The sequence below is a fragment of the Salvelinus alpinus genome, chromosome 13 (genome assembly GCF_045679555.1).
Source record: "Salvelinus alpinus chromosome 13, SLU_Salpinus.1, whole genome shotgun sequence".
In the NCBI taxonomy this organism is placed as follows: Eukaryota; Metazoa; Chordata; class Actinopteri; order Salmoniformes; family Salmonidae; genus Salvelinus; species Salvelinus alpinus.
Window position 1 is genome coordinate 39,035,011 of NC_092098.1, and position 27,413 is coordinate 39,062,423.

Genomic DNA, 27,413 nt, shown 5'->3' on the forward strand with positions numbered 1-27,413 from the left:
CACCTGAAGCTTAACAGAGTTCATAACAGTTCATAACAACTTACAGGTAATGTTCCCCACTAGTTATGTTTATCAGTGTGTAACTTCAATTTTAGGAAAGGGTTTGCTGTGTTTTGAGTATAATCTACTGACCATTTTACATTGGCGAGCTGCCTCTGTTACTTGCCTTAGCCCCCAGTGAGATCTAGTGACAACTGACCTCTCCCCTTGTGAGGTGTGCAGCTGCTGAATGTAAAATTTGCAGAAAGAGGGGTCCAATGCCATCCTCCCACTGGAGGCCATTGCCACTGGACCGCTGTCTGAATGTCCCACTGACGAGTGGCAGCTATATCAAATGCTACAGCTAATTACCCTGTTGACTTGCATGTATGCAGATGCGAGTACACTAGAGAAGTGATGCTTTGTGAATAGCTTGCCTGTGGCCATTCTATTAATTAAACAAATAGCCAAGCCTCTAAATGTCAATCACCACTGCCCATGAGCATTGATGCAAATACAGGTTTAACTTCCATGTTGCCAGCAGATACTTTCCCTACCCTACTTCAGCTGCACTGAGGTCAGAATGCAATCATGTTTAAATTAATACAAAGCGGAGCTGGCCGGAGATATGGGTCAGAAAACATACCTCGATGCAGGGATGGGATATGCCACTGCACTCAAAATTGTATTTTTATCCTCACTGCTCCATTGAAAAAATTGAAATACTGCTTGTTTTCCTGGAAAAATGACCTTTTTATTATTGACAGTCTTCTAATGCCCGGGGATAAAACTTGGAATCTAATCAATGAGATGGGCTGAAATCACCTGTACCTAATAAAAGGATGACACATACAGTCGGAAGTTTACATATTTACATACGCTTAGGCTCCACAAATTTCTTGTTAACAAACTATAGTTTTGGCAAGTCGGTTAGGACATCTACTTTGTGCATGACACAAGTAATTTTTCCAACAATTGTTTAGACAGATTATTTCACTTATAATTCACTATATCACAATTCCGTGGGTCAGAACTCAGTGCCTCTTTGCTTGACACCATGGGAAAATCAAAAGAAATCAGCCAAGACATCAGAAGAAAAAAAAGTAGACCTCCACAAGTCTGGTTCATCCTTGGGAGCAATTTCCAAACGCCTGAAGGTACCACGTTCATCTGTACAAACAATAGTACGCAAGTATAAACACCATGGGACTACGCAGCGGTCATACCGCTCAGGAATGAGACGCGTTCTGTCTCCTAGAGATGAACATACTTTGGTGCGAAAAGTGCAAATCAGTCCCAGAACAACAGCAAAGGACCTTGTGAAGATGCTGGAGGAAACAGGTACAAAAGTATCTATATCCACAGTAAAACGAGTCCTATATCGAAATAACCCAAAAGGCGGCTCAGCAAGGAAGAAGCCACTGCTCCAAAACCGCCATAAAAAAGCCAGACTACGGTTTGCAACTGCACACGGGGACAAAAATCTTACTTTTTGGAGAAATTTTCTCCGGTCTGATGAAACAAAAATAGAACTGTTTGGCCATAATGACCATCGTTATGTTTGGAGGAAAAAGGGGGAGGCTTGCAAGCCGAAGAACACCATCCCAACCGTGAAGCACGGGGTTGGCAGCATCATGTTGTGGGGGTGCTTGGTGCAGGAGGGACTGGTGCACTTCACAAAATAGATGGCATCATGAGGTAGGAAAATTATATGGATATATTGAAGAAACATCTCAAGACATCAGTCAGGAAGTTAAAGCTTGGTTGCAAATGGGTCTTCCAAATGGACAATGACCCCAAGCATACTTCCAAAGTTGTGGCAAAATGGCTTAAGGACAACAAAGTCAAGGTATTGGAGTGGCCATCACAAAGCCCTGACCTCAATCCCATAGAAAATTTGTGGGCAGAATTGAAAAAGCGTGTGCGAGGAGGCCTACAAACCTGACTCAGTTACACCAGCTCTGTCAGGAGGAATGGGCCAAAATTTCACATTCTTAGAATAAAGTGGTGATCCTAACTGACCTAAGACAGAGAATTGTTACTAGGATTAAATGTCAGGAATTGTGAAAAACTGAGTTTAAATGTATTTGGATAAGGTGTATGTAAACTTCCGACTTCAACTGTACATGTAGGTAGAGTTATTAAAGTGACTATGCATAGATAACAACAGAGAGTAGCAGCGGTGTAAGGGTGGGGGGGGTTGCAATGCAAATAGTCTGGGTAGCCATTTGATTAAATGTTCAGGAGTCTTATGGCTTGGGGGTAGATGCTGTTTAGAAGCCTCTTGGACCTAGGCTTGGCGCTCTGGTACTGCTTGCCGTGCGGTAGCAGAGTGAACAGTCTATGACTAGGATGGCTGGAGTCTTTGACAATTTTTCCTCTGACACCGCCTGGTATAGAGGTCCTGGATGGCAGGAAGCTTGGCCCCAATGATGTACTTTGCCATTCGCACAACCCTGTGTAGTGCCTTGCGGTCAGAGGCCGAGCAGTTGCCATACCAGTCAGTGATGCAACCAGTCAGGATGCTCTCGATGGTGCAGCTGTAGAACCTGTCGAGGATCTGAGGACGCATGCCAACTCTTTTCAGTCTCCTGAGGGGGAATAAGTTTTGTTGTGCCCTCTTCACGACTGTCTTGGTTTGCTTGGACCATGTTAGTTTGTTGGTGATGTGGACACCAAAGAACTTTAAGCTCTCAACCTGCTCCACTGCAGCCCCTGAGAATGGGGGCGTGCTCGGTCCTCTTTTTCCTGTAGTCCACAATCATCTCCTTTGTCTTGATCACGTTGATTAACGTGATCCCAACGTTTTGATTGAATGTAAATGTAAGCAGGCTAGGGGTTAGAATATGGAGACAGAAGAAGATTACCTGAGTGTTTTGCGGACCATATCCTCATCGGTGATGCCATAGTAGGTCAGGGTCTCGCTCCAGATGGGGTTGAGGGTGTTGCGCAGGGTCTTGGTGCGAAGCTTATTGGCCTGACAGTGAGTGAGTGAGTGAGTGAGTGAGTGAGTGAGTGAGTGAGTGAGTGAGTGAGTGAGTGAGAAAGAGAGAGAGAGAGAGAGAGAGAGAGTGTGTGTGTGAGAGAGCATGAACAAGCAATAAAGAGAGAGAAAGCAATAGAGAGGGAGAAAGAAATTGTATTTAGGTATTGACCTTCGACCTCCACTCCATCATAGGCTGACAATGACACATAGGGCACAATAGAAGTCATTATTAGGTCACAGAATTCGGGTTTTCCAAGCAGAGCCTGTGGTGGAATGGTAACACTCCTGGCTCTAACACATAATATACGACCCCAGATAGGGCTGTGGTGGTCATGAAATTTTGTCAGACGGTTATTGTCATGCAAATGCCTACCGGCCTCACAGTAATTGACAGTGAATTAACATAAACACGTTTGGAACATCTACAATTTATAAAAGTATAATAACTCCATTTAATATACACCATCACAATAAATCCATTATCTATTTTAGGCAGGTCTAAATAAAATAGTCTGCTTACTGCAGTCGTGGCCAAAAGTTTTGAGAATCACACAAATATCAATTTTCACAAAGTTTGCTGCTTCAGTGTCTTTGGATATTTTTGTCAGATGTTACTATGGAATACTGAAGTATAATTACAAGCATTTCATAAGTGTCAAAGGCTTTTATTGACAATTACATGAAGTTGATGCAAAGAGTCAATATTTGCAGTGTTGACCCTTCTTTTTCAAGACCCCTGCAATTCGCCCTGGCATGCTGTCAATTAGCTTCTGGGCCACATCCTGACTGATGGCAGCCCATTCTTGCATAATCAATGCTTGGAGTTGGTCAGAATTTGTGGGTTTTTGTTTGTCCACCTGCCTCTTGAGGATTGACCACAAGTTCTCAATGTGATTAAGGTCTGGGGAGTTTCCTCACCATGGACCTAAAATATCGATGTTTTGTTCCCCAAGCCACTTAGTTATCACTTTTGCCTTATGTCAAGGTGCTCCATCATGCTGGAAAAGGCATTGTTCGTCAAACTGTTCCTGGATGGTTGGGGGAAGTTGCTCTCGGAGGATGTGTTGGTACCATTCTTTATTCATGGCTGTGTTCTTAGGCAAAATTGTGAGTGAGCCCACTCCCTTAGCTGAGAAGCAACCCCACACATGAATGGTCTCAGGATGCTTTACTGTTGGCATGACACAGGACTGATAGTAGCGCTCACCTTGTCTTCTCCGGACAAGCTTTTTTCCAGATGCCCCAAACAATCGGAAAGGGGATTCATCAGAGAAAATTAATTTACCCCAGTCCTCAGCAGTCCAATCCCTGTACCTTTTGCAGAATATCAGTCTGTCACTGATGTATTTCCTGGAGAGAAGTGGCTTCTTTGCTGCCCTTCTTGACACCAGGCCATCCTCCAAAAGTCTTCGCCTCACTGTGCGTGCAGATGCACTTGCACCTGCCTGCTGCCATTCCTGAGCAAGCCCTGTACTGGTGGTGCCCCGATCCTGCAGCTGAATCAACTTTAGGAGACGGTCCTGGCGCTTGCTGGACTTTCTTGGGCGCCCTGAAGCCTTCTTCACAACAATTGAACCGCTCTCCTTGAAGTGCTTGATGATCCGATAAACGGTTGATTTAGGCGCAATCTTACGGGCAGCAATATCCTTGCCTGTGAAGCCCTTTTTGTGCAAAGCAATGATGACGGCACGTGTTTCCTTGCAGGTAACCATGATTGACAGAGGAAGAAGAATGATTCCAAGCACCACCCTCCTTTTGAAGCTTCCAGTCTGTTATTCAAACTCAATCAGCATGACATAGTGATCTCCAGCCTTGTCCTCGTCAACACTCACACCTGTGTTAACGAGAGAATCACTGACATGATGTCAGCTGGTCCTTTTGTGGCAGGGCTGAAATGCAGTGGAAATGTTTTTCGGGGATTCAGTTCATTTGCATGGCAAAGAGGGACTTTGCAATTAATTGCAATTCATTTGATCACTCTTCATAACATTCTGGAGTATATGCAAATTGCCATCATACCAACTGAGGCAGCAGACTTTGTGAAAATTAATATTTGTGTCATTCTCAAAACTTTTGGCCACGACTGTACATGATATCTGGCTAAGCTCCATGCCATAGGCTGTAGGCTAGTTCATTTAGCAGACAAGATAAGCTTATAACTCATGTGCCATTATTTTATACTATATGATTTTATACATTGAACAAAAAGATAAAACACAACATGCAACAATTTAAAAGATTTGACTGAGTTACAGTATATAAAAGTAAATCAATCATTAGAAATAAATTAATTAGGCCCTAATCTATGAATTTCACATGACTGGGAATACAGATATGCATCTGTTGGTCACAGATACCTTAAAAAAAACATAGAGGGGTGGATCATAAAACCATCATAAAACCAGTCAGTATCTGGTGTGACCACCATTTGCCTCATGCAGCGCCACATATCTCTTTCGCATAGAGTTGATCACTCCTTTTCACTAGTCACTTTAATAATGCCACTTTAATAATGTTTACATATCTTGTGTTACTCATCTCACATGTATATACTGCATTCTATACTATCTATTGCATCTTAGCCTATGCCGCTCTGGCATTGCTCATCCATATATTTATATATTCTTATTCCATTCCTTACTTAGATTAGGCATTTGTTCTGGAATTGTTAGATATTACTTGTTAGATATTGCTGCACTGTCAGAACTAGAAGCACAAGCATTTCGCTACACTCATAATAACATCTGCTAACCATATCTATGTGACCAATACAATTTGATTTGAGGCTGTTGATTGTGGCCTGTGGAATGTTGTTCCACTCCTTTTCAATGGTTGTACGAAGTTGCTGGATATTGGCGGGAACTAGAACACGCTGTCGTACACGTTAATCCAGAGCATCCCAAACTTGCTCAATGGGTGACATGTCTGGTGAGTATGCAGGCCATGGAAGAACTGGGACATTTTCAGCTTCCAGGAATTGTGTACAGATCCTTGCGACATGTGACTGTGCATTATCATGCTGAAACATGAGGTGATGACGGCGGATGAATGGCACAACAATGGGCCTCAGGATCTCATCCCGCTATCACTGTGCATTCAAATCGCCATCGATAAAATGCAATTGTGTTCGTTGTCCATAGCTTATGCCTGCCAATACCGTTGAACTGCCTGCCCATACCGTACAGTTGAAACCGGGATTCATCCGTAAAGAGCACACTTCTCTAGCCGGCCAGCAGGCATCGAAGCTCAGCATTTTCCCACTGAACTCGGTTTCGAACTGTAGTCAGGTCAAGACCCTGGTGAGGACGACGAGCACGCAGATGAGCTTCCCTGAGAAGGATTCTGACAGTTTGTGCAGAAATTCTTTGGTTGTGCAAACTCAGTTTTTCAAGTCAAATCAAATGTTATTTGTCGCATTCGCCGAATACAACAAGTGTAGACCTTATTGTGAAATACTTACTTACAAGCCCTTAACCAACAATGCAGTTAAGAAAAATAAGAGTTAAGAAAATATTTACTAAATAAACAAATGTAAACAATAAATAAAAGAGCAACAAAAAAATAACAATAATGAGGCTATATACAGGGGGTGCCGGTACCGAGTCAATGTGCGGGGGTACAGGTTAGTCAAGGTAATTGAGGTAATATGTACATGTAGGTAGGGGTAAAGTGACTATGCATAAATAGAAGCCGGATGTGGAGGTCCTCGGCTGGCGTGATTACAGTGTGAGGCCGGTTGGACCTACTGCCAAATTCTCTAAACAAATGGAGGCGGCTTATGGTAGAGAAATGAAAATGTAATTCTCTGGCAACAGCTTTGGTGGACATTCCTGTAATCAAATTTGTACACAAAATGTTGTTTGTATCAAAACTTTTTGCCGTCTTTTTCAACTCATGAAACATGGGAACAACACTTTACATGTTGCTTTCATATTTTTGTTCAATAGTAAGAAGAATATAATTGAACTTAGCTGAATAGAATAAACAATATTTTTCCAATTCCAAGTGGCTATGTTTAGCATAAAAGTGATCATTTGAGCTAGGTCCTATATGCTAGATTTAGAGTTATTTGGAAACTTTAGTTGTGAATGATAAAAACCTTAGAATGTCTTAGAAATCAAAACATATATGGGCTCCATGACCGAACTATAAGATTATAAAAAATTGCTAAAAAGTATTGCACTCTGTTCCTTGCCTCAAGGTGTTATCTCATCAAGTATTTTCACCCATCAGACTTTTCTCAAATTAATCTTGTCTTTACTAATATGTAAAATTTGTTTAAGATTTAGAATTGCCCATTATCAAATGGGCAGGAACAGGGGCAGGGGAAAAATACATGTAATCCTTATGCACTCGAATAGCGAATGGAGGCCGCTTCCCATGGTTTGTTTTTCAATCATGCTGGGTAGGCTACTCCGTTTTTATAGTGGAGCATGTGCTTAATATTATCAGCTGAGAAATCAATATATTAGCAGCTGGGATCCTCCTCTTTTTAGTGGTAACCATCAGAACTCTGCTTTTTGCATATAGAAATGTCTGGGTGCCACAGCTTTTGTGGAGCGATGGGTAACGACGCTTCGTGGGTGACTGTTGTTGATGTGTGCAGAGGGTCCCTAGTTCACGCCCGTGTCGGGGCGAGGGGACGGTTTAAAGTTATACTGTTACATGGGCTTATAAGAACCCTTATTTCACACCACACATCAACCACTGTTTGAGGAGCATGCAGCCTCTCGCTGTGAGACAGGTGATATTCCGCCCAAACTCTGTATGCCATGGGATATCCAACCCTGTTCCTGCAGCTACCCAGTGCTTAATTTGGAAAACCAAGTGAAATCTGCTTGGGAACATCGATAGTAAGATGTTTTCACAACAAAACATATTTCATTAAACTGTCGACAGCTACTCTCTCTGTGCGCTTGAGAAAGGTATGAAGGTGAGAGAAGAGGAGATGGAAACGCATGGTGGTGAGATATGCTGTGGCTAAAGGTAATGTGTCAGTCTATTAATTATGAAAATATAAAAAAATCCCTATTACTAGGCTATTCTCTCCCAGACTCATGGATAGAAAGTTTGGAGTGTAGCATAAGGTAACAGTCCATCCAGTATGCGAATCCAGTATACAGTTCACACTCAAAAGGTGATTACTAGAATTTGTTTCATTTTGGAGAATATCTTAAATCTATGTTGTTGTTGTTTTTTCTGCCGTGAGTAATATGTGGTAGGCTATTAGGCTATGTATTGTATAATGACACAATCATTATTTTAATGATGTGTTTTTGGGGGGGGCTTGGGCTCATATACACTCACCGGCCAGTTTATTAGGTACCGGGTCGGACCGACATTTGCCTTTAGAACAGTCCATCTCATCCCAAATATTCTCAATTGGGTTGAAGCCTGGGGACTCTCAAGTAAACTGAACTAGCTGTCATGTTCCAGGCGATGTTTTTCCACTCCTCAATTGTCCAGTGTTGGTGATCATGTGCCCATTGGAGCTGCTTCTTCTTGTTTTTAGCTGATAGGAGTGGAACACGGTGTGGTCTTCCGCTGCAATAGGCCATCCGTGACAAGGGTCGACAAGTTGTGCGTTCCAAAATGCCGTTCTGCACACCACTGTTGTACTTTCGATTGTATTTGCATTGGTATCAGAGTAGTTAGAGGGACAATGGAGCACTTAGTATCAAGTATCAGGCCATTAGTGACCTGGCGGTCGTTAGCGAATTGGCTACTACCAATGCATGTCCAGAGTGCATAAAAGGATATTACCATGACTCAACGGTCATGTGGGATTTGACAATGGTCATGTAATTCAGATTAGAAATCTCGTCTCATCTCATCCATATCAATCTCTTCTCAGGTTAAACCAGAGGTGTGAACAATTTCCCTGTTTATGACACGTTCTCAATTCTCTGGTGATTTCGTCAACACCAGAATGCCACAGTAGCGACACACAAGGACAACGTTTCTCAGACGTAGAATGAAAATGCCAGATTGCAATTAAATGAAAGAATAGGCATATCAATGCATGCTGGGAACTTAATAAGCAGGCAATTATTAATTCCAGTGGGTTCGATTAAACAAAAGTTTGAACAAGAAGCTTCCGTGTTGTGTTCATCTATCTCGCGGCTGTGGTGCGTTGTTTGTGCATCACAAGTGGTGATCTATAACTGATTACCATCTGATGTGAGAGATGCATTTAATCACAAAAGACAGCCAGGGAAATATCAACCTGGCTGCCTGCCAGTGACTTGAATATTTCTCAAATTAAACTAATCTACCAATATCAATCAATCAATGCATGCTGACTGCATTAGCTAGTTATCACCAGTGATTTTCAATCAGTGCAGTTAACTTAAAGGTAGGTAAGACAACCACAAATCACATATCACATACATATAAGGTATACATGGTTTTGGTTATCACTAGAATCTGCAAAGTAGTGCCATTGTATGCCTGCTGACTGGGGTCGATGCAGTAAGAATATAATTCCACAGTGATGAATCACACATTCAATGGCTTTACATAAGCCATTACATGAGGAAGTATCTATATTTACGGTTGCATCTGCAGCAGCAGCCTCTGGTTACTAATCTTTTGCGATAAGAGTGAGGTTGGATATTTGATTAAAATAGAGAGTTCAGTATGTCCCTTTCATCCCTACCTTTTATCTGACATGCACGTAAAAAAGGGCTGTCACATACAGTACCAGTCAAAAGGGTTTTTCTTGATTTTTACTATTTTCTACATTGTAGAATTGTGAAGACATCAAAACTATGAAATAACACAAATGAAAATATATTTCATATTTTTCAAAGTAGCCTTTGCCTTGATGACAGCTTTGCACACTCTTGGCATTCTCTCAACCAGCTTCACCTGGAGTGATTTTCCAACAGTCTTGAAAGAGTTCCCACATATGCTGAGCACTGGTTTGCGCTTAGTGAGACTATCATTTGTATTTCAAAAGGACAATGACCCAAAACACACCTCCAGGCTGTGTAAGGGCTATTTGACCAAGAAGGAGAGTGATGGAGTTCTGCATCAGATGACCTGGCCTCCACAATCACTCGACCTCAACCCAATTGAGATGGTTTGGGATGAGTTTGACCGCAGAGTGAAGGAAAAGCAGCCAACAAGTTCTCAGCATATGTGGGTACTCCTTCAAGACTGTTGGAAAAACATTCCAGCTGAAGCTGGTTGAGGGACTGCAAAGAGTGTGCAAAGCTGTCATCAAGGCAAAGGGTGGCTACTTTGAAGAATCTAAAATCTAAAATATATTTTGATTTGTTTAACACTTTTTTGGTGACAACATGATTCTATTTGTGTTATTTCATAGTTTTGATGTCTTCACTATTATTCTACAATATAGAAAATAGTAAAAATAAAGATAAACCCTTGAATGAGTAGGTGTCCAAACTTTTGATTGGTACTGTATATGCAGTAGTATTATATCGATACTAAAAATGCTTATATAACAATGTGTCTAAGAAGTGCACAACATAAAACATCATACCATACTGTAACAGCACCTAAGAAACATTTCAATGCAATGCATGAACATCCATAAGTGTTTAAGGAAAAAACCATATAGACGTATGCATGTCATTGGCAAACCCTTGCTTATATGTTGACTTGTGAGTAAGATGGTATGTAGCTTTTACACGGTATTGTGCTCTTTATAGAAAGTTAAGGAACAGCTCCTACCACAGAGTTCCATTGCTATGAGACACTTCACTCCAATTTAGTGATTAGAGAAGCACATTGCTTTGCAAGGTGGATTTCACAAGCCCACACGTTCTGTTAGGGATCAGTGTTGAGTTGAATGAAACAGCAAGATGATATTGTGTGTGGTGGTGAGTAATGGACAGTGAGGATGAAGAACATCTTCAATTAACTGGTGGGATTATTTGCCGCTGAGTCATCGAACATGAATGTTCCGGAGAACAAAGCCCCAGCTTATTGGTTTCCTCTCAAACAGCAGCTGATTCATTTCTGAAACTCCACACAAACAACCAGAGCAATGTGTCTATCTAACGCTCTCCAGGACCAGAGGTTGACACCATTGCTAAGGCAACTTGTGTTTAGTTTTTATGAAAAGGGGAAGTGAATTACCCTCCTCTTTCAAATGTCATTGTTTTATTGGGACAGATATAGTGATTAAAAAAGGTATAGTGATTAAAAAAAAAACGATGAGAGGTGTGCAGACCGGGTTGAGGAGATCAACGTGGGGATTGAAATTCGAAATTCGAAAAACTTTGTTTTTTCACAGGCCATGCGCAGTCTGGAGTTGGCTGCGTTAGCACTAGACCAAACTCAGACACAAGCAAAACAAATTTGGATGTAAATTCTCTGGCGGCAAGTCTGTCTGTCTGGACCACTTGATGGCCGCCATTAAGAAGGAGTGAGGAACATCTGAGGCCTGTCACAGCTGCCATGTTTGTGGTGCAATTTCAGGCCCCCAAATTTAACAGTGTCCATATGCCTGACGTTCACACCCAATCAATTACCTAATAATGGTCTTAAGGAGAGTTCACACGGAGGTCAAGGTGTCCAAACAGTTGGGGACAGCCTGGCTGATTAGAAAACCCTTATTTGCAGCTGCTAAGTGGATTGTTGGCACGACAGAAGGCTAGATCACGGAGACAATGTGGCAAGACAACACTATTTGTGGCCGGGAAATGGTAACAGACATCTAAAAAGAACTGGCTTGATCCGCAGGTACTACACTACAAGAATTTGATTAAAGGATTCAAAACCCTTGAACTGACATAATAAGTCACAGTGAAAGACTACCTGGGCTTTGGTAATGAAATAAGGTCTTGGCTTGGCAATGAATGGAAGATGAGAACGGGCTAAACTTGAGGGGGTTGAAGAGAATGGGACAGCATGCGTCATCCCTTTGAATGGACACGATCAGCATGGATAAAATTAATTGCCAACCGTCTGATAACCGTAGACATAATCTGAAATTAGTAATGGCTCAATAGCAATGTTCTCTTCACTAATTAATCACTGTAACACTCTTCCTAAACTACTTGTCATAGGGCCCGATCTACGCTGTCGCAAGCCTGACATGACAGGCTGGGGGTATATCGATATAACTGGTGTCACTATACGATAAATGATTTGCTGCAGTAAAAACACAAGTTAAGCCAGTTTGATCAAATTAATTTGTATTTGTCAAATGCGCCTAATACAATGGGTGTGGACTTTACTGTGAAAGTACCAGTACCAGATCAATGTGCAGGGGTATGAGGTATTTGAGGTAGATATGTGTACTGAACAAAAATATGAACGCAACATGTAAAGTGTTGGTTCCATGAGCTGAAATAAAATATCCCAGAAATGTTGCATATGCACAAAAAAGCTTATTTCTCAAAAATGTTGTGCACAAATTTGGGACAATAAAAGGGCACTCTAAAATGTGCAGTTGTGTGTTTATGATAATTTCTCTACCATAAGCCGTCTCCAACATCATTTTAGAGAATTTGGCAGTACGTCCAACTGGCCTCACAACCGCAGACCACGTGTAACCACGCCGCCAAGGTCCTCCACATCTGGCTTCTTCACCTGTGGGATCATCTGAGACCAGCCACCCGGACAAGTGATGAAATTGTGTGTTTGCACAACTGAAGAATTTCTCTGCAAACTGTCAGAAACCGTCTCAGGGAAGCTCATCTACGTGCTCGTCATCCTCACCAAGGTCTTGACCTGACTGCAGTTCGGAGAAGTGTGCTCTTCACAGAGGAATCCCTGTTTCAACCGTACCGGATAGATGGCACACAGCATGTATGGCGTCGTGTGGGCGACCGGTTTGCTGATGTCAACGTTGTGAACAGAGTGCCCATGGTGGCGGTGGGGTTATGGTATGGGCATGCATAAGCTACATACAACGAACACACAATGTGTACGACAGCGTGTTAGAGTTCCCGCCAATATCCATCAACTTTGAAGAGGAGTGGGACAACATTCCACAACCCACAATCAACAGCCTGATCAACTCTATGCAAAGAAGATGGTGATCACACCAGATTCTCACTGGTTTCTGATCCACGCCCCTACTTTTTTTGTTCAGGTATTTGTGACCAACAGATTAATATCTGTATTCCCAGTCATGTGAAATCCATAGATTAGGGCCTAATACAGTTTTTGAAATTGACTGATTTCCTTATATGAACTGTAATTCAGTAAAATCTTTGACATTTTGCATGTTGAGTTTATATTTTTGCTCAATGTACATGAAGGCAGGGTAAAGTGACTAGCCATCAGGATAGCTAATAATATGTGTAAAATAAAGAACAGAGTAGAAGCAGCAGAGTAGCAGCAGCAGATAAACCTTCACGCAAGCTACTGTATATTCCAAGCATTCATAACAGGGCATGATAGTGTCCGCTTTCATAACAGGGCATGATAGTGTCCGCTTTCATAACAGGGCATGATAGTGTCCATTAATTTGCGATAATCAGACATGACACCATCTGATATGCAACACACAGGCCAATATTATGCATCAATGCATCACTGCATTTAGAGTATTAAAGGGACATTACACTCCAAAATCTAAGTTTGTCAGATGTTTTCAATAGTATCCTAATATCAAGATGAATCCACATCCCACACCACCAGTTGTGTATGCCTCAAGTGAATGGAAAAGATAAGCACAATAAATCTGGAAATTATATGGTTCTTATCTGTCTATTATTTTTGGACAGTGGCATATTGCTGGAACTACAAAGCAGATGGGCTTGGAGCTGGACTTATCTCAACAGAAGAACACATTTGAGGTCTGAAAACATCTCTGTTTTTGGAGTGTAATACACTTGGTGCTCTTGAGCCAAAAAGGGTCCCCTAAATGGCTAAACTTATTGTCAAGAAATGACCTCATTGGAAAGAAAAGGGCACATCTCCTTGTTAGCCTATAAATTACAGATTGTATTGTATGAGGAAAGAAATATACACTGCTCAAAAAAATAAAGGGAACACTAAAATAACACATCCTAGATCTGAATGAATGAAATATTCTTATTAAATACTTTTTTCTTTACATAGTTGAATGTGCTGACAACAAAATCACACAAAAACTATCAATGGAAATCAAATTTATCAACCCATGGAGGTCTGGATTTGGAGTCACACTCAAAATTAAAGTGGAAAACCACACTACAGGCTGATCCAACTTTGATGTAATGTCCTTAAAACAAGTCAAAATGAGGCTCAGTAGTGTGTGTGGCCTCCACGTGCCTGTATGACCTCCCTACAACGCCTGGGCATGTTCCTGATGAGGTGACGGATGGTCTCCTGAGGGATCTCCTCCCAGACCTGGACTAAAGCATCCGCCAACTCCTGGACAGTCTGTGGTGCAACGTGGCATTGGTGGATGGAGCGAGACATGATGTCCCAGATGTGCTCAATTGGATTCAGGTCTGGGGAACGGGCGGGCCAGTCCATAGCATCAATTCCTTCCTCTAGCAGGAACTGCTGACACACTCCAGCCACATGAGGTCTAGCATTGTCTTGCATTAGGAGGAACCCAGGGCCAACCGCACCAGCATATGGTCTCACAAGGGGTCTGAGGATTTCATCTCTGTACCTAATGGCAGTCAGGCTACCTCTGGCGAGCACATGGAGGGCTGTGCGGCCCCCCAAAGAAATGCCACCCCACACCATGACTGACCCACCGCCAAACCGGTCATGCTGGAGGATGTTGCAGGCAGCAGAACGTTCTCCACGGCGTCTCCAGACTCTGTCACATGTGCTCATTGTGAACCTGCTTTCATCTGTGAAGAGCACAGGGCGCCAGTGGCGAATTTTCCAATCTTGGTGTTCTCTGGCAAATGCCAAACGTCCTGCACGGTGTTGGGCTGTAAGCACGACCCCCACCTGTGGACGTCGGTCCCTCATACCACCCTCATGGAGTCTGTTTCTGACCGTTTGAGCAGACACATGCACATTTGTGGCCTGCTGGAGGTCATTTTGCAGGGCTCTGGCAGTGCTCCTCCTTGTACAAAGGCGGAGGTAGCGGTCCTGCTGCTGGGTTGTTGCCCTCCTACGGCCTCCTCCACGTCTCCTGATGTACTGGCCTGTCTCCTGGTAGCGCCTCCATGCTCTGGACACTACGCTGACAGACACAGCAAACCTTCTTGCCACAGCTCGCATTGATGTGCCATCCTGGATGAGCTGCACTACCTGAGCCACATGTGTGGGTTGTAGACTCCGTCTCATGCTACCACTAGAGTGAAAGCACCGCCAGCATTCAAAAGTGACCAAAACATCAGCCAGGAAGCATAGGAACTGAGAAGTGGTCTGTGGTCACCACCTGCAGAACCACTCCTTTATTGGGGGTGTCTTGCTAATTGCCTATAATTTCCACCTTTTGTCTATTCCATTTGCACAACAGCATGTGAAATTTATTGTCAATCAGTGTTGCTTCCTAAGTGGACAGTTTGATTTCACAGAAGTGTGATTGACTTGGAGTTACATTGTGTTGTTTAAGTGTTCCCTTTATTTTTTTGAGCAGTGTATTACTATTATCATAGTGCCTATGAACTGTACACACAATTTGAGTTAGCAACTAAACTACTATAATGTACCTTTTAATGTAAGTATAATAAGACAGGTACGTACCTTACTGGCCCCAGGCAGTAGGTGCAGTTTGACATACGGATCCGAGAGCCCGTTGTGGTCCATGGGTTTTAGCCCCTGTGGGAGAGACAGACAGAGAAGAGAGTGTCGTAAGACTTCACAAGGTAGTACCTGCCAGACATACAAGGCCGCCTGACATCCAATTTAAGTCAAACACTTTTGTTTCTGTGAAGTGCACAACCTCGTCAGAAGAACAAAAGCCATGTCCCTAATTAGAACAAAAAATTCCATCTCACTGCCTCAGTCGACTTCAGAATGTGTTGAGAGAAACTGAAATAACGAGTAAATATAACTCTTATGAAGGTTAGCTCTCTAACAAGAGAACTAAAACGGTTCATATGAAGTACTGGGTCAGCATACGTGTTAGTAAATCAACTATACTGAACAAAAATATAAACGCAAAATGGAACAATTTCAAAGATTTTATTGAGTTACAGTTCATAAAAGGACATCAGTCAATTGAAATGAATTCATTAGGCCCTAATCTATGGATTTCACATGACTGGGAATACAGATTTGCATCTGTTGGTCACAGAAAAGTAGGGGCATGGATCAGAAAACCAGTCAGTATCTTATGTGACCACCTTTTGCCTCATGCAGCGTGACACATCTCCTTCACATAGAATTGATCAGGCTGTTGATTGTGGCCTATGGAATGTTGCCCCACTCCTCTTCAATGGCCGTGCGAAGTTGCTGGATATTGGCGGGAACTGGAACACGCTGTCCTACATGTTGATCCAGAGCATCCCAAACATGCTCAATGGGTGACCTGTCAGGTCACCAACACAAAATGTGAAGAAATCCAAGGGGTCTAAATACTTTTGCAAGGCACTGTATATTTCCCTATATCAACCAAACGCCATTGATGTGCAGCATCAGCTACTGCGGCAGTGAACGGAGTTGCCCATCCTTGTACTAGGGCATTGTCAGATGGACATGTATTAATATTTGAAGTTACAAAAAAACAGATTGTTGTAACTCTTAGTTGTTTGTGACTTGTTTGCAATTGCTTAGTGTCAGCTGAATCAAACTTGTACTTTTTCTCTCTCTCCCCCTCTGTTAAGTTGAACTGTTTTCCTTTTGTGCGTGCGCTCGCACGTGTCTATCTGTCTGCGTCAGTGCTATCCTATCTCCCAAACTTATTTGCTCAGCCATGTGTGGGAGTAACATTCTTCAGTGTGTGTGTGGCATTTCTCTCCCAACACAGAGCAACACTTGGTAATGAACGTTTTTTTGATCCCCATGAGTTTCGGGTGAACAAGTGCAAAGTTAATATTTCTATTTTCGTGAGGCGGCGACTCGTCTGCAAAACCTTTTATACATATTTGTGTGTGCCTAATCAAAAACTCATGTCACATTCCAATTCCACATCAAAACCAAACTATGAAAACTTTAGGAACAAAAAAGCTTGAAATATGATTGTAGGACTGAGCGGAGCAGGAGGGAATGAGTGTTTTTTCTCTGTTCCTACATCGCTTCCTCTTAGCAATCATTTGTTGGAGGTCCATTACTGCCTCTACTCTCTACGCTCTGAGACTTTCCTCCTTTCATTTGCAGCGAACAGCATCTCATCTCCTCTACAAAGCCCCAGGTTGAGTCAGATGTTTGTGTGGGACACAGATGGATGTTCTCTTTGATAGTGCAGCGGGGCAAATGTCTCCCCATTGTGCGAGCGGCTTCAGAGCCGCTCCACAGATGTGAATTGATAGGATCTGTCGTGGAATGGCGCCAGACAACAAAAAGGCTCCCAACACACACTTGTGGGCCCCACTACTCCAAGTTATTTTATGTTATGTTCTACTGTAGATACCACTACCAGTCTCTGGGCTGAACCCAATAGGATTCAGACACTTTGGAATAAGCTGTCTACAAAGTAGCATGAAATATCAGCTTTGCATTTGACAGGCAGCTCAAGGCTGATGTATTGAGTACATGTAGTGTTTAGTGAGTGGATGCTTCCCTAGGTAAATTGCTTTGTTCATGGTTTAAACAGCTAGCTGGCTGACATACAGTATGAGCCAAGGGGTGCTCCTTCACTCTGATACGTCGCTGAAGAGCAATAGATCAATAGCTTTGAGGCACTATGATACTGTGTTCTTGCACCGTCACCAGAGTTGGGGTTTATTCCAGAAATTAAATTAAATTCCCTCTCCCTGTAAATTCCATTTAACTCAATTCAAACTCCAGTTCAGTCGTTGAATTCAGAGATAATTCAATTCCAATGTTAGGTACATTCCCCAAATTCAAATTCAATTCCCTCAGGCTTTCAGGATGATAATGTCACTGTTCAGACAGGCTAGCTATACTAGAAATGTAGAAGTTGAAATGATTTAAAACAAATCCTTTACTCCATTTTTTATACTAATTGCCTTACTTCCATCAATTCAAGATTAAATATTTGTACAGTTACAATTCAATTTCAATTGAAATAGTCCAAAAAGTCTAATCCCAATTCAATAGCTTAAAGAATGTTGACATTTGAATTGAATTGAACATAAATTCTCCACTTCATGAGTGAATTTAATTGGAATTTCAAATTAAATTGGAATTGACCCAAACCCTGACTGTTAGGCTGTATGGGTGGCAGCATTAAATACATGGCGAGGTAAAACTCAACCAAAGCTCCCTGTGCAGCTACAACCTCCTCTACCCAGTTTTCTTCCTTACTGAAGAAAGACTAGCCCAGTCAACCGAAACAGAAGCAAGCGAGATCAGAATAGTTCCACCAGGCTAGAGGAGGACCAGACATGGGCCCTGGTCTGAAATACCTGGACATCTGGTTAAGTGTTCTACAGGATACCAGGTATGATGGCCTGAGTTGAGCCAAAGCTGAAACTACAACCAAAGCTGAAATGCTTTCATCATCTAACAATTTTTTGTCATCTCTTTATAGTAAAGACAGGGAATAGGCTATATCATACATATTTTCCCATTAAAACTTGAAACTATGGCACTAAAAAATGGGAGTTGATTGAAGGGACTGACATAGATACTATCTCCCTCCGTGGCAGTTACCACCCCACTGACCTTCTAAACTCTAAACTGGGCAGAGATGCATTATGTGGGTTTGGTGTCGGATGAACAGACTACTGCATGATCGCGGCCCTGATTGCCTAAGCCACCAGTGAATAGCCAGTTGATCATAATTATGGGGAAACGGGGGGGAGATGACGGTTATGAAAGGCAGATGGGCGCCATGCATCAGTGTATCCACACACCTCACATATAGTCATTCATTCCCCTTGATGCTGCCTTTGTGTGTCGTGCCGGTGTCTCCGCCTCCCTCCGGCCCCTTTCCCCACATGCCTGGAAATGTCTGAATTTGTTGAATCAAATCCTCTTTATCTCTAATATTACCCTTCCTTGCTTCATCTCCTTACGCAAGGAGGTGTGTGTGGTTGAGCAAGGCAGAATACATGTTTGTGAATGTAGGGATTAGTTTCAGTGAAATGCTGGAGGGAATTGGAGGGATGTAAGAAGTCTTGTAGATAACCTAAGCTTCGTGGACAGCCTATGAGCTAGAGTTTACATGGCTTGTGTGGAATTTCATTCTGTTAAAGGCAAAGTACCATTAAAAAAATTATTTTACTGAGTTGTATCAATATTTCCACACTATGAGGTTGAAATAATAGAGTTCAATTGTGAAAATGATGATATTGCCCTTTTAGTGTAATAGCTGTTTGAAAAGAGTGCCTGAAATTTCAGCCTGTTTTGGTGGGATGGAGTTTTGGCCTGCCTGGTGACATCATCATCCGGTAAATTAGTTAATAGACCAATAAGAATTCCAAAGCTAGTTTTCAGACTTTCCCTCCCCACTTAGACCACTTCCAGACAGTCCTAGCTTGAGAAATTACTCTAAGCTAAGAAGCAATTATTATTTATTTTTTTACTATTTTAATTAGAGAACACAAATCACAGTAAAGTACTTAATTGTTACCTCAAAATTATTTGATATTGAGATAACAATGGCTGCATTGGACCTTTAAGCTTTAATTATATTCAAGTAAACAGGAGTTTGGCAAATTTCAAATGCTCTAGGAAACATTCAATACACTCACTGTTTTTCTTGCCTGTTTATCAAAATAGCCACAGGCAGCTGCTGCAAAGTATGCATACCTTTATCTTGCAGCTCGTGTGGGATGCACACAACTGCCCCAAACAACGCTTTTTGAAAAACACTGAAAAAAGTCTAATCTCAGAAATCCAAAAAACTAAAACTAACCCACTGTTTGCTTAAAACATAAATGTTCTTAATACATTCTGTCTAGCATCTGTGCTACATCTGGAGACCCTTTTCCCGTTGCTGCATTTTGGCCTTATTCCCTGCCACATTTAACGGTCTCTGGCATATGTCTTTGTTAGCATATCTGACTGGCCTGTGTACCTGCAGGGGGTAGAGGCATCAATCACTAACAGCAGTGATAATGGAATAGATGAGGTTGGGTGGAGATCCCAGCCCAGAGTAACAGTCAGGGTGGGGTTAAGAGACAATTTATGCTTGATCCGAAAATGTGGTCGTAGGTGCAGTATGGATAGTCTGACACAATTGCAGAGCCTCCGGTGGAATGCAGAGGCCAAATTTTGTAACAATGCAAAGGGCTCCGTAATGCTCCGCATTGACATGATTGCTTGATGGTAGGTGGGGGCGGGAGGTCCAGTATAAACACACTCACTTCCTTGATGCAGATGTCGGATTGACCATGCAGAGCCTTTAACTTATAAAGAAATTAAATCCGCATTGTGTTTTTTTTCATACGCCACAATACTAACAAGTATCGCGATACTGGTTACGTCCCGGCCCAAATGTATAGTATACTGTAGGATGTACGCCCACTTTAGAAAGGCTCTATTTTCTCTCTTTCTTAAAACGGCATTGTTGGAAAAGGGCTTGTAAGAATTTCACAGTATTTGGCGCATGTGACAAATATAATTTGTCCACTACTTTACCTGTTGATTCATAGACTTTCAGGTACTGCACATAAACTTACACCGATAAAAAAAAACATACACTGTACCCTCAGCCTGAATCTGGCACTGAATGGTGTGGCTGTTGAACAAATTGAGGACAGTTGCTCTCGAGTCTGCAGGAACTACTCACATCCATACACCCTCCCCCCCTTAGATCAGGGATGGACTACTGGTGGTTCCTGCAGACCCGCGAGCAACTGCGGCCCCTCATGATGAGTTCAGATATTTGTGGCACATAACCCCATCAAAGTTAGCCATCCCTGCGTTAGATTGTAAACTGTCACGATCAAAACAACACTGTAGATTTAATGGTTGTAAAGATGGGGAGAGGTCTGTCCGTGATAAAGAGGTGCTCTGCTTTTTTGACACCACAAAGCAAGTCCTGCAGGCTCTAGTTGCATATTATCTTGATTATTGTCCAGTCATATGGTCAAGTGCTGCAAAGAAGGACCTAGTTAAGTTGCAGCTGGCCCAGAACAGAGCGGCATGTTTTGCTCTTCATCGTAATCAGAGGGCTAACATCAATACAATGAATGCCAGTCTCTCTTGGCTAAGACTTGAGGAAAGACTGATTTTCAATGTACCAATGGCACATGGTTTATGAATTGACACGCAAAACAACGCCAGATTCAAAACGTTGAATTATTCCATTTAAATTATTATACAAAATTCTTGCAACCAATAGAATGTTATATATATGGGGGATACAATTTTCCCAGCTCTGCAGATTTTGCTGCAAGGAGGCAGATTCATTAGATCATTTATTTTGGTACTGTCCATATGTAGCTCGTTTTTGGTCACAGGTCCAGGAATGGCTGAAGAATTGCAATATTTACCTAGAACTAACGCTGCAGATAGCAATACTGGGTGATTTGAAAAGTCATAGTCAATCGATCAATAATATAATCATTATTTTTGCAATTTTTTTTATCTTTAATTTACATTCTGTAGAAGCTATGAGAATAGAAAGGTTCACTTCTTTTGTGAAGCATCACAGCATAGTTGAAAAATATATGGCAAATAACACCATCCATTTTGGATTTCTAAGAGATCGATAGGAGGGGTTGAATGGAGCTGAAGGGTGGGACTAATAACAAGATAACAAATGTAAAACTTACGGGGTCTGTAAAATGTTTATAGGTTCAGAACTTTTGTGAAATAGCGGATACAAATAGAAATCAAACTGGATGGACATCAGAAAAAGAGGAAGGCCAGGACTAAAAACAAACAAAATATAACTATTGTAAAATAGATTGTGTCTCTAAAATGTGTATAGTATGTATAAACAGAAGGTAGAAGCCTAAGTGTTTTTGTTTATTAGTTTACTCCAATTGGGGGAGGGGTTTCAGGGTTTGCGGGGAATAATAAAGGTATATACTAAAAAAAAGTGTGTATGTGTACATACAGTTGAAGTCGGAAGTTTACATACACTTAGATTGGAGTCATTAAAACTCATTTTTTCAACCACTCCACAAATTTCTTGTTAACAAACTATAGTTTTGGCAAGTCGGTTAGGATCTAAACAATTGTTTACAGACAGATTATTTCACTTATAATTCACTGTATCACCGTTCCCGTGGGTCAGAAGTTTACATACACTAAGTTGACTGTGCCTTTAAACAGCTTGGAAAATTCCCGAAAAATATGTCATGGCTTTAGAAGCTTCTGATAGGCTAATTGACATTATTTGAGTCAATTGGAAGTGTACCTGTGGATGTATTTCAAGGCCTACCTTCAAACTCAGTGCCTCTTTGCTTGACATCATGGGAAAATCAAAAGAAATCAGCCAAGACATCAGAAAAAAAATTGTAGACCTCCACAAGTCTGGTTCATCCTTGGGAGCAATTTCCAAACGCCTGAAGGTATCACGTTCATCTGTACAAACAATAGTACGCAAGTATAAACACCACGGGACCACGCAGCCGTCATACCGCTCAGGAAGGAGACGCGTTCTGTCTCCTAGAGATGAATGGACTTTGGTGCGAAAAGTGCAAATCAATCCCAGAACAACAGCAAAGGACCTTGTGAAGATGCTGGAGGAAACAGGTACAAAAGTATCTATATCCTCGGTAAAACGAGTCTTAAATCTACATAACCCGAAAGGCCGCTCAACAAGGAAGAAGCCACTGCCCCAAAACAGCCATAAAAATGCCAGACTACGGTTTGCAACTGCACATGGGGACAAAGATCGTACTTTTTGGAGAAATGTCCTCTGGTTTGATGAAACAAAAATAGGACTGTTTGGCATCATTATGTTTGGAGGAAAAAGGGGGAGGATTGCAAGCCGAAGAACACCATCCCAACCGTGAAGTACAGGGGAGGCAGCATCATGTTGTGGGGGTGCTTTGCTGCAGGAGGGACTGGTGCACTTCACAAAATAGATGGCATCATGAGGCAGGAAAATTATGTGGATATATTGAAGCAACATCTGAAGACATCAGCCAGGAAGTTAAAGCTTGGTCGCAAATGGGTCTTCCAAATGGACAATGACCCCAAGCATACTTCCAAAGTTGTGGCAAAATGGCTTAAGGACAACATAGTCAAGGTATTGGAGTGGCTATCACAAAGCCCTGACCTCAATCCCATAGAAAATTTGTGCGCAGAACTGAAAAAGCGCCTACAAACCTGACTCAGTTACACCAGCTCTGTCAGGAGGAATGGGCCAAAATTCACGCAACTTATTGTGGAAGCTTGTGGAAGGCTACCCGAAACGTTTGACCCAAGTTAATCAATTTAAAGGCAATGCTACCAAATACTAATTAAGTGTATGTAAATTTGACCCACTGGGAATGTGATGAAAGAAATAAAGCTGAAATAAATCATTCTCTCTACTATTATTCTGACATTTCACACTCTTAAAATAAAATTGGTGATCCTAACTGACCTAAAACAGGGATTTTTACTAGAATTAAAAGTCAGGAATTGTGAATAACCGAGTTTAAATTTATTTGGCTAAGGTGCATGTAAACTTCCGACTTCAACTGTATATGGGTATGTGTATGTATGTATATACTGTATATATATATTTTCCCCAAAAATATATGGGGGATTGGAAATGATGGAGACAATTACATTGATGGAAGCAACAATCTATCCACAATATTTAAGTTGATCCAAAAAAAGTATAAAAAGACAAATAAAGAAGAAAATATAAAAAATAAACAAAGGCTGACTACATCAGTTCATGTTGTGAGAAGAAACATTGTGTTGAAAATTCCAAATTGTTTGCATAGATACACACAGCACTTACAGACAAACTTACTCCACCGGACATGCCTCCAGGTTTCTTCTCACAGTCCCCAGGTCCAGAACAAAGTTAAGGAAATGTACAGTATTATACAGAGCTATAGTTGCATGGTACTCCCTTCCATCTCGTATAGTGAACAGCAAACCTGGTTTCAAAAAACAAATGCTACAAATGTCTCATGTTTTGAGGGAGTGTGTAATTGACACGCTGACTGCAATAATGTCCACCAGAGCTGTTGCCAGAGATTTGGATGTTCATTTCTCTACCATAAGCCTCCACCAATGTCATTTTAGAGAATTGAATTTGGTAGCATGTCCAACCAGCCTCACAACCGCAGACCACGTGTATGGCATCGTGTGGAAGAGCGGTTTGCTGATGTCAATATTGTGAACAGAGTGCCCCATGGTTGTGGTGAGGTTATGGTACGGGCAGGCATAAACTATGGCCAATGAACATAATTGCATTTTAATGATGGCAATTTGAATGCAGAGATACCGTGACGAGAACCTGACGCCCATTGTCGTGCCATTCATCCGCCGCCATCACCGTATGTTTCAGCATGATAATGCACGGCCCCATGTCGCAAGGATCTGTACACAATTTCTGAAAGCAGAAAATGTCCCAGTCACCAGACATGTCACCCATTGAGCAGTTTGGGATGCTCTGGATCGACATGTACGATAGCGTGTTCCATATCCCGCCAATATCCAGTTACTTCGCACAGCCATTGAAGAGGAGTGGGACAATATTCCACAGGCCACAGTCAACTCTATGTGAAGAAGATGTGTCGCGCTGCATGAGCAAATGGTGGTCACACCAGATACTGACTGGTTTTATGATCCACTACCTTTTTTAAGGTATCTGTGAGCAACATATGCATATCTGTTATCCCAGTCATGTGAAATCCACAGATTAGGGCCTAATTAATTTATTTCAATTGATTGATTTTCTTGTATGAACTGCAACTCAGTAAAAAAAATGCAATTGTTGTATGTTGCGTAGATATTTTTGTTCAGTACAAATTGTACAAAAAGTATTTTTTTCGTTATGTGTCAGACCCCAGTAAGACTAGCTGTCACCATTGGTGTTGGCTAATGGGGATCCTAAGAAAGAAATACTCATGCCTTCAGAAAGTAATCACATCCCTTGACTTTCTCCACATTTTGTTGTGTTACACCCTGAATGTCACTGGCCTACACACAATACCCTATACTGGGATTATGTTTTTAGACATTATTACAAATTAATAATGAAAAGCTAAAATGTCTTGTTTCATTCAAGCACTTTGTTATTTGCTTAACAAGTTACATAATACGTTGCATGGACTCACTCTGGGTGCAATAATAGTGTTTAACATGATTTTTGAATGACTACCTCATTTCTGTACCTCTCAGTTGAGCAGTGAATTTCAAACACAGATTCAACCACAAAGAGTAGGGACATTTTCCAATGCCTTGCAAAGAAGGGCACCTATTAGTAAATGGGTAAAAACACAAAAAACAGACATTGAATATCCCTTTAAGCATGGTGAAGTTATTAATTAGGATTAGGCTTTGGATGGTTTATCAATACACCCAATCATTAAAAAGATACAGGCAACCTTCCTAACTCAGTTGCCGGAGAGGAAGGAAACCGCTCAGGGATTTCACCATGAGACTAATGGTGACTTTAAAACAGTTAGTTTAATGGCTGTGATGGGAGAAAACTGAAGATGGATAAACATTGTAGTTACTCCACAATACTAACCTAAATGACAGAGTGAAAAGAAGGAAGCCTGTACAGAATATATATTTTTTAAAGGCACAATGTTTAAAACGGCGCCGGAAGAAATGGCAGCAGTTTTACGGGCGCCCAACCAATTGTGCTATTATGTGGGGGTTTTTCGCGTTATTTGTAACTTATTTTGTACATAATGTTTCTGCAACCGTATCTTACGGCAAAAAAATAACTAAGGACAGCGATCACTCACCTCGGATTAGACAAAGATTTACAACAAGGAGGACGCACAAGACATTCTCCAAACACCCCACAGGGTCGACATCCCCGTTATTTGCAAGAGGAAGCGACGCAGGTACAGAGGACAAAGAGCCGGATGCCTTGTCAGGACCCAGAGAAGGCGAGTGGGAAAGCTGCCGTTACCGTCAATACTACTCGCCAACGTGCAATCATTGGACAATAAATTAGACGAGGTACGATCACGAATATCCTACCAACGGGACATCAAAAACTGTAATATCCTATGTTTCACGGAATCGTGGCTGAATGACGACATGGATATTCAGCTAGCGGGATATACGCTGCACCGGCAAGATAGAACAGGGGGGGCGGTCTGTGCATATTTATAAACAACAGCTGATGCAAGAAATCTAAGGAAGTCTCTAGATTTTGCTCGCCTGAAGTAGAGTATATTGTGATAAATTGCAGGCCACACTACTTGCCTAGAGAGTTTTCAACTATACTTTTCGTGGCTGTTAATTTACCACCACAGACAGATGCTGGCACTAAGACCGCACTCAGCCAGCCGTATAAGGAAGTAAGCAAACAGGAAACCACGCACCCAGAAGCGGCGCTCCTATTGACCCGAGACTTTAATGCAGGGAAACTTAAATCAGTTCTACCAAATTTCTATCAACATGTTAAATGTGCAACCAGAGGGGAAAAAAAATTCTAGATCACCTGTACTCCACACACAGAGACGCGTACAAAGCTCTCCCTCGCCCTCCATTTCGTAAATCCGACCACAACTCTATCCTCCTGATTCCTTACAAGCAAAAATTAAAGCATGTAGCATCAGTGACTCGGTCTATAAAAAAAGTGGTCAGATGAAGCAGATGCTAAACTACAGGACTGTTTTGCTATCACAGACTGGAACATGTTCCGGGATTCTTCCGATGGCATTGAGGAGTAAAACACATCAGTCACTGGCTTTATCAATAAGTGCATCGAGGACGTCCCCCCCACAGTGACTGTACATACATACCCCAACCAGAAGCCATGGATTACAGGCAACATTCGCAATGAGCTAAAGGGTAGAGCTGCCGCTTTCAAAGTGCGGGACTCTAACCCGGAAGCTTACAAGAAATCCTGCTATGCCCTGTGACGAACCATCAAACACGCAAAGCGTCAATACAGAGCTAAGATTGAGTCTTGCTACACCGGCTCCGACGCTCGTCTTATGTGGCAGGGCTTGCAAACTATTACAGACAACAAACGGAAGCACAGCCTCGAGCAGCCCAGTGACATGAGCCTACCAGATGAGCTAAATCACTTCTATGCTCGCGATGAGGCAAGCAACACCGAGGCATGCATGAGAGCATCAGCTGTTCCGGACGACTGTGTGATCACTCTCTTCGTAGCCGACGTGAGTAAGACCTTTAAACAGGTCAACATACACAAGGCTGCGAGGCCAGACGGATTACCAGGACGTGTGCTCCGGGCATGTGCTGACCAACTAGCAGGTGTCTTCACTGACATTTTTGACATGTCCTTGATTGAGTCTGTAATACCAACATGTTTCAAGCAGACCACCATAGTCCCTGTGCCCAAGAACACAAAGGCAACCTGCCTAAATGACTAGACCAGTAGCACTCACGTCCG

The 27,413-nt window shown here is 42.0% G+C and overlaps 1 protein-coding gene across 1 annotated transcript in view; it reads right to left on the reverse strand.

The window, feature by feature from the left end:
• The window catches only part of LOC139537679 (double C2-like domain-containing protein beta), a 183,578-nt gene that overhangs the window by 44,532 nt on the left and 111,633 nt on the right, over nt 1-27,413 (reverse strand). Inside the window, exons 3-4 of the mRNA XM_071339274.1 lie at nt 15,584-15,658; nt 2,847-2,956 (exon numbers count right to left, since the gene is read on the reverse strand). Of these exons, the coding sequence (XP_071195375.1) occupies nt 2,847-2,956; nt 15,584-15,658 (185 nt within the window). The remainder of the gene's footprint in view (nt 1-2,846; nt 2,957-15,583; nt 15,659-27,413) is intronic.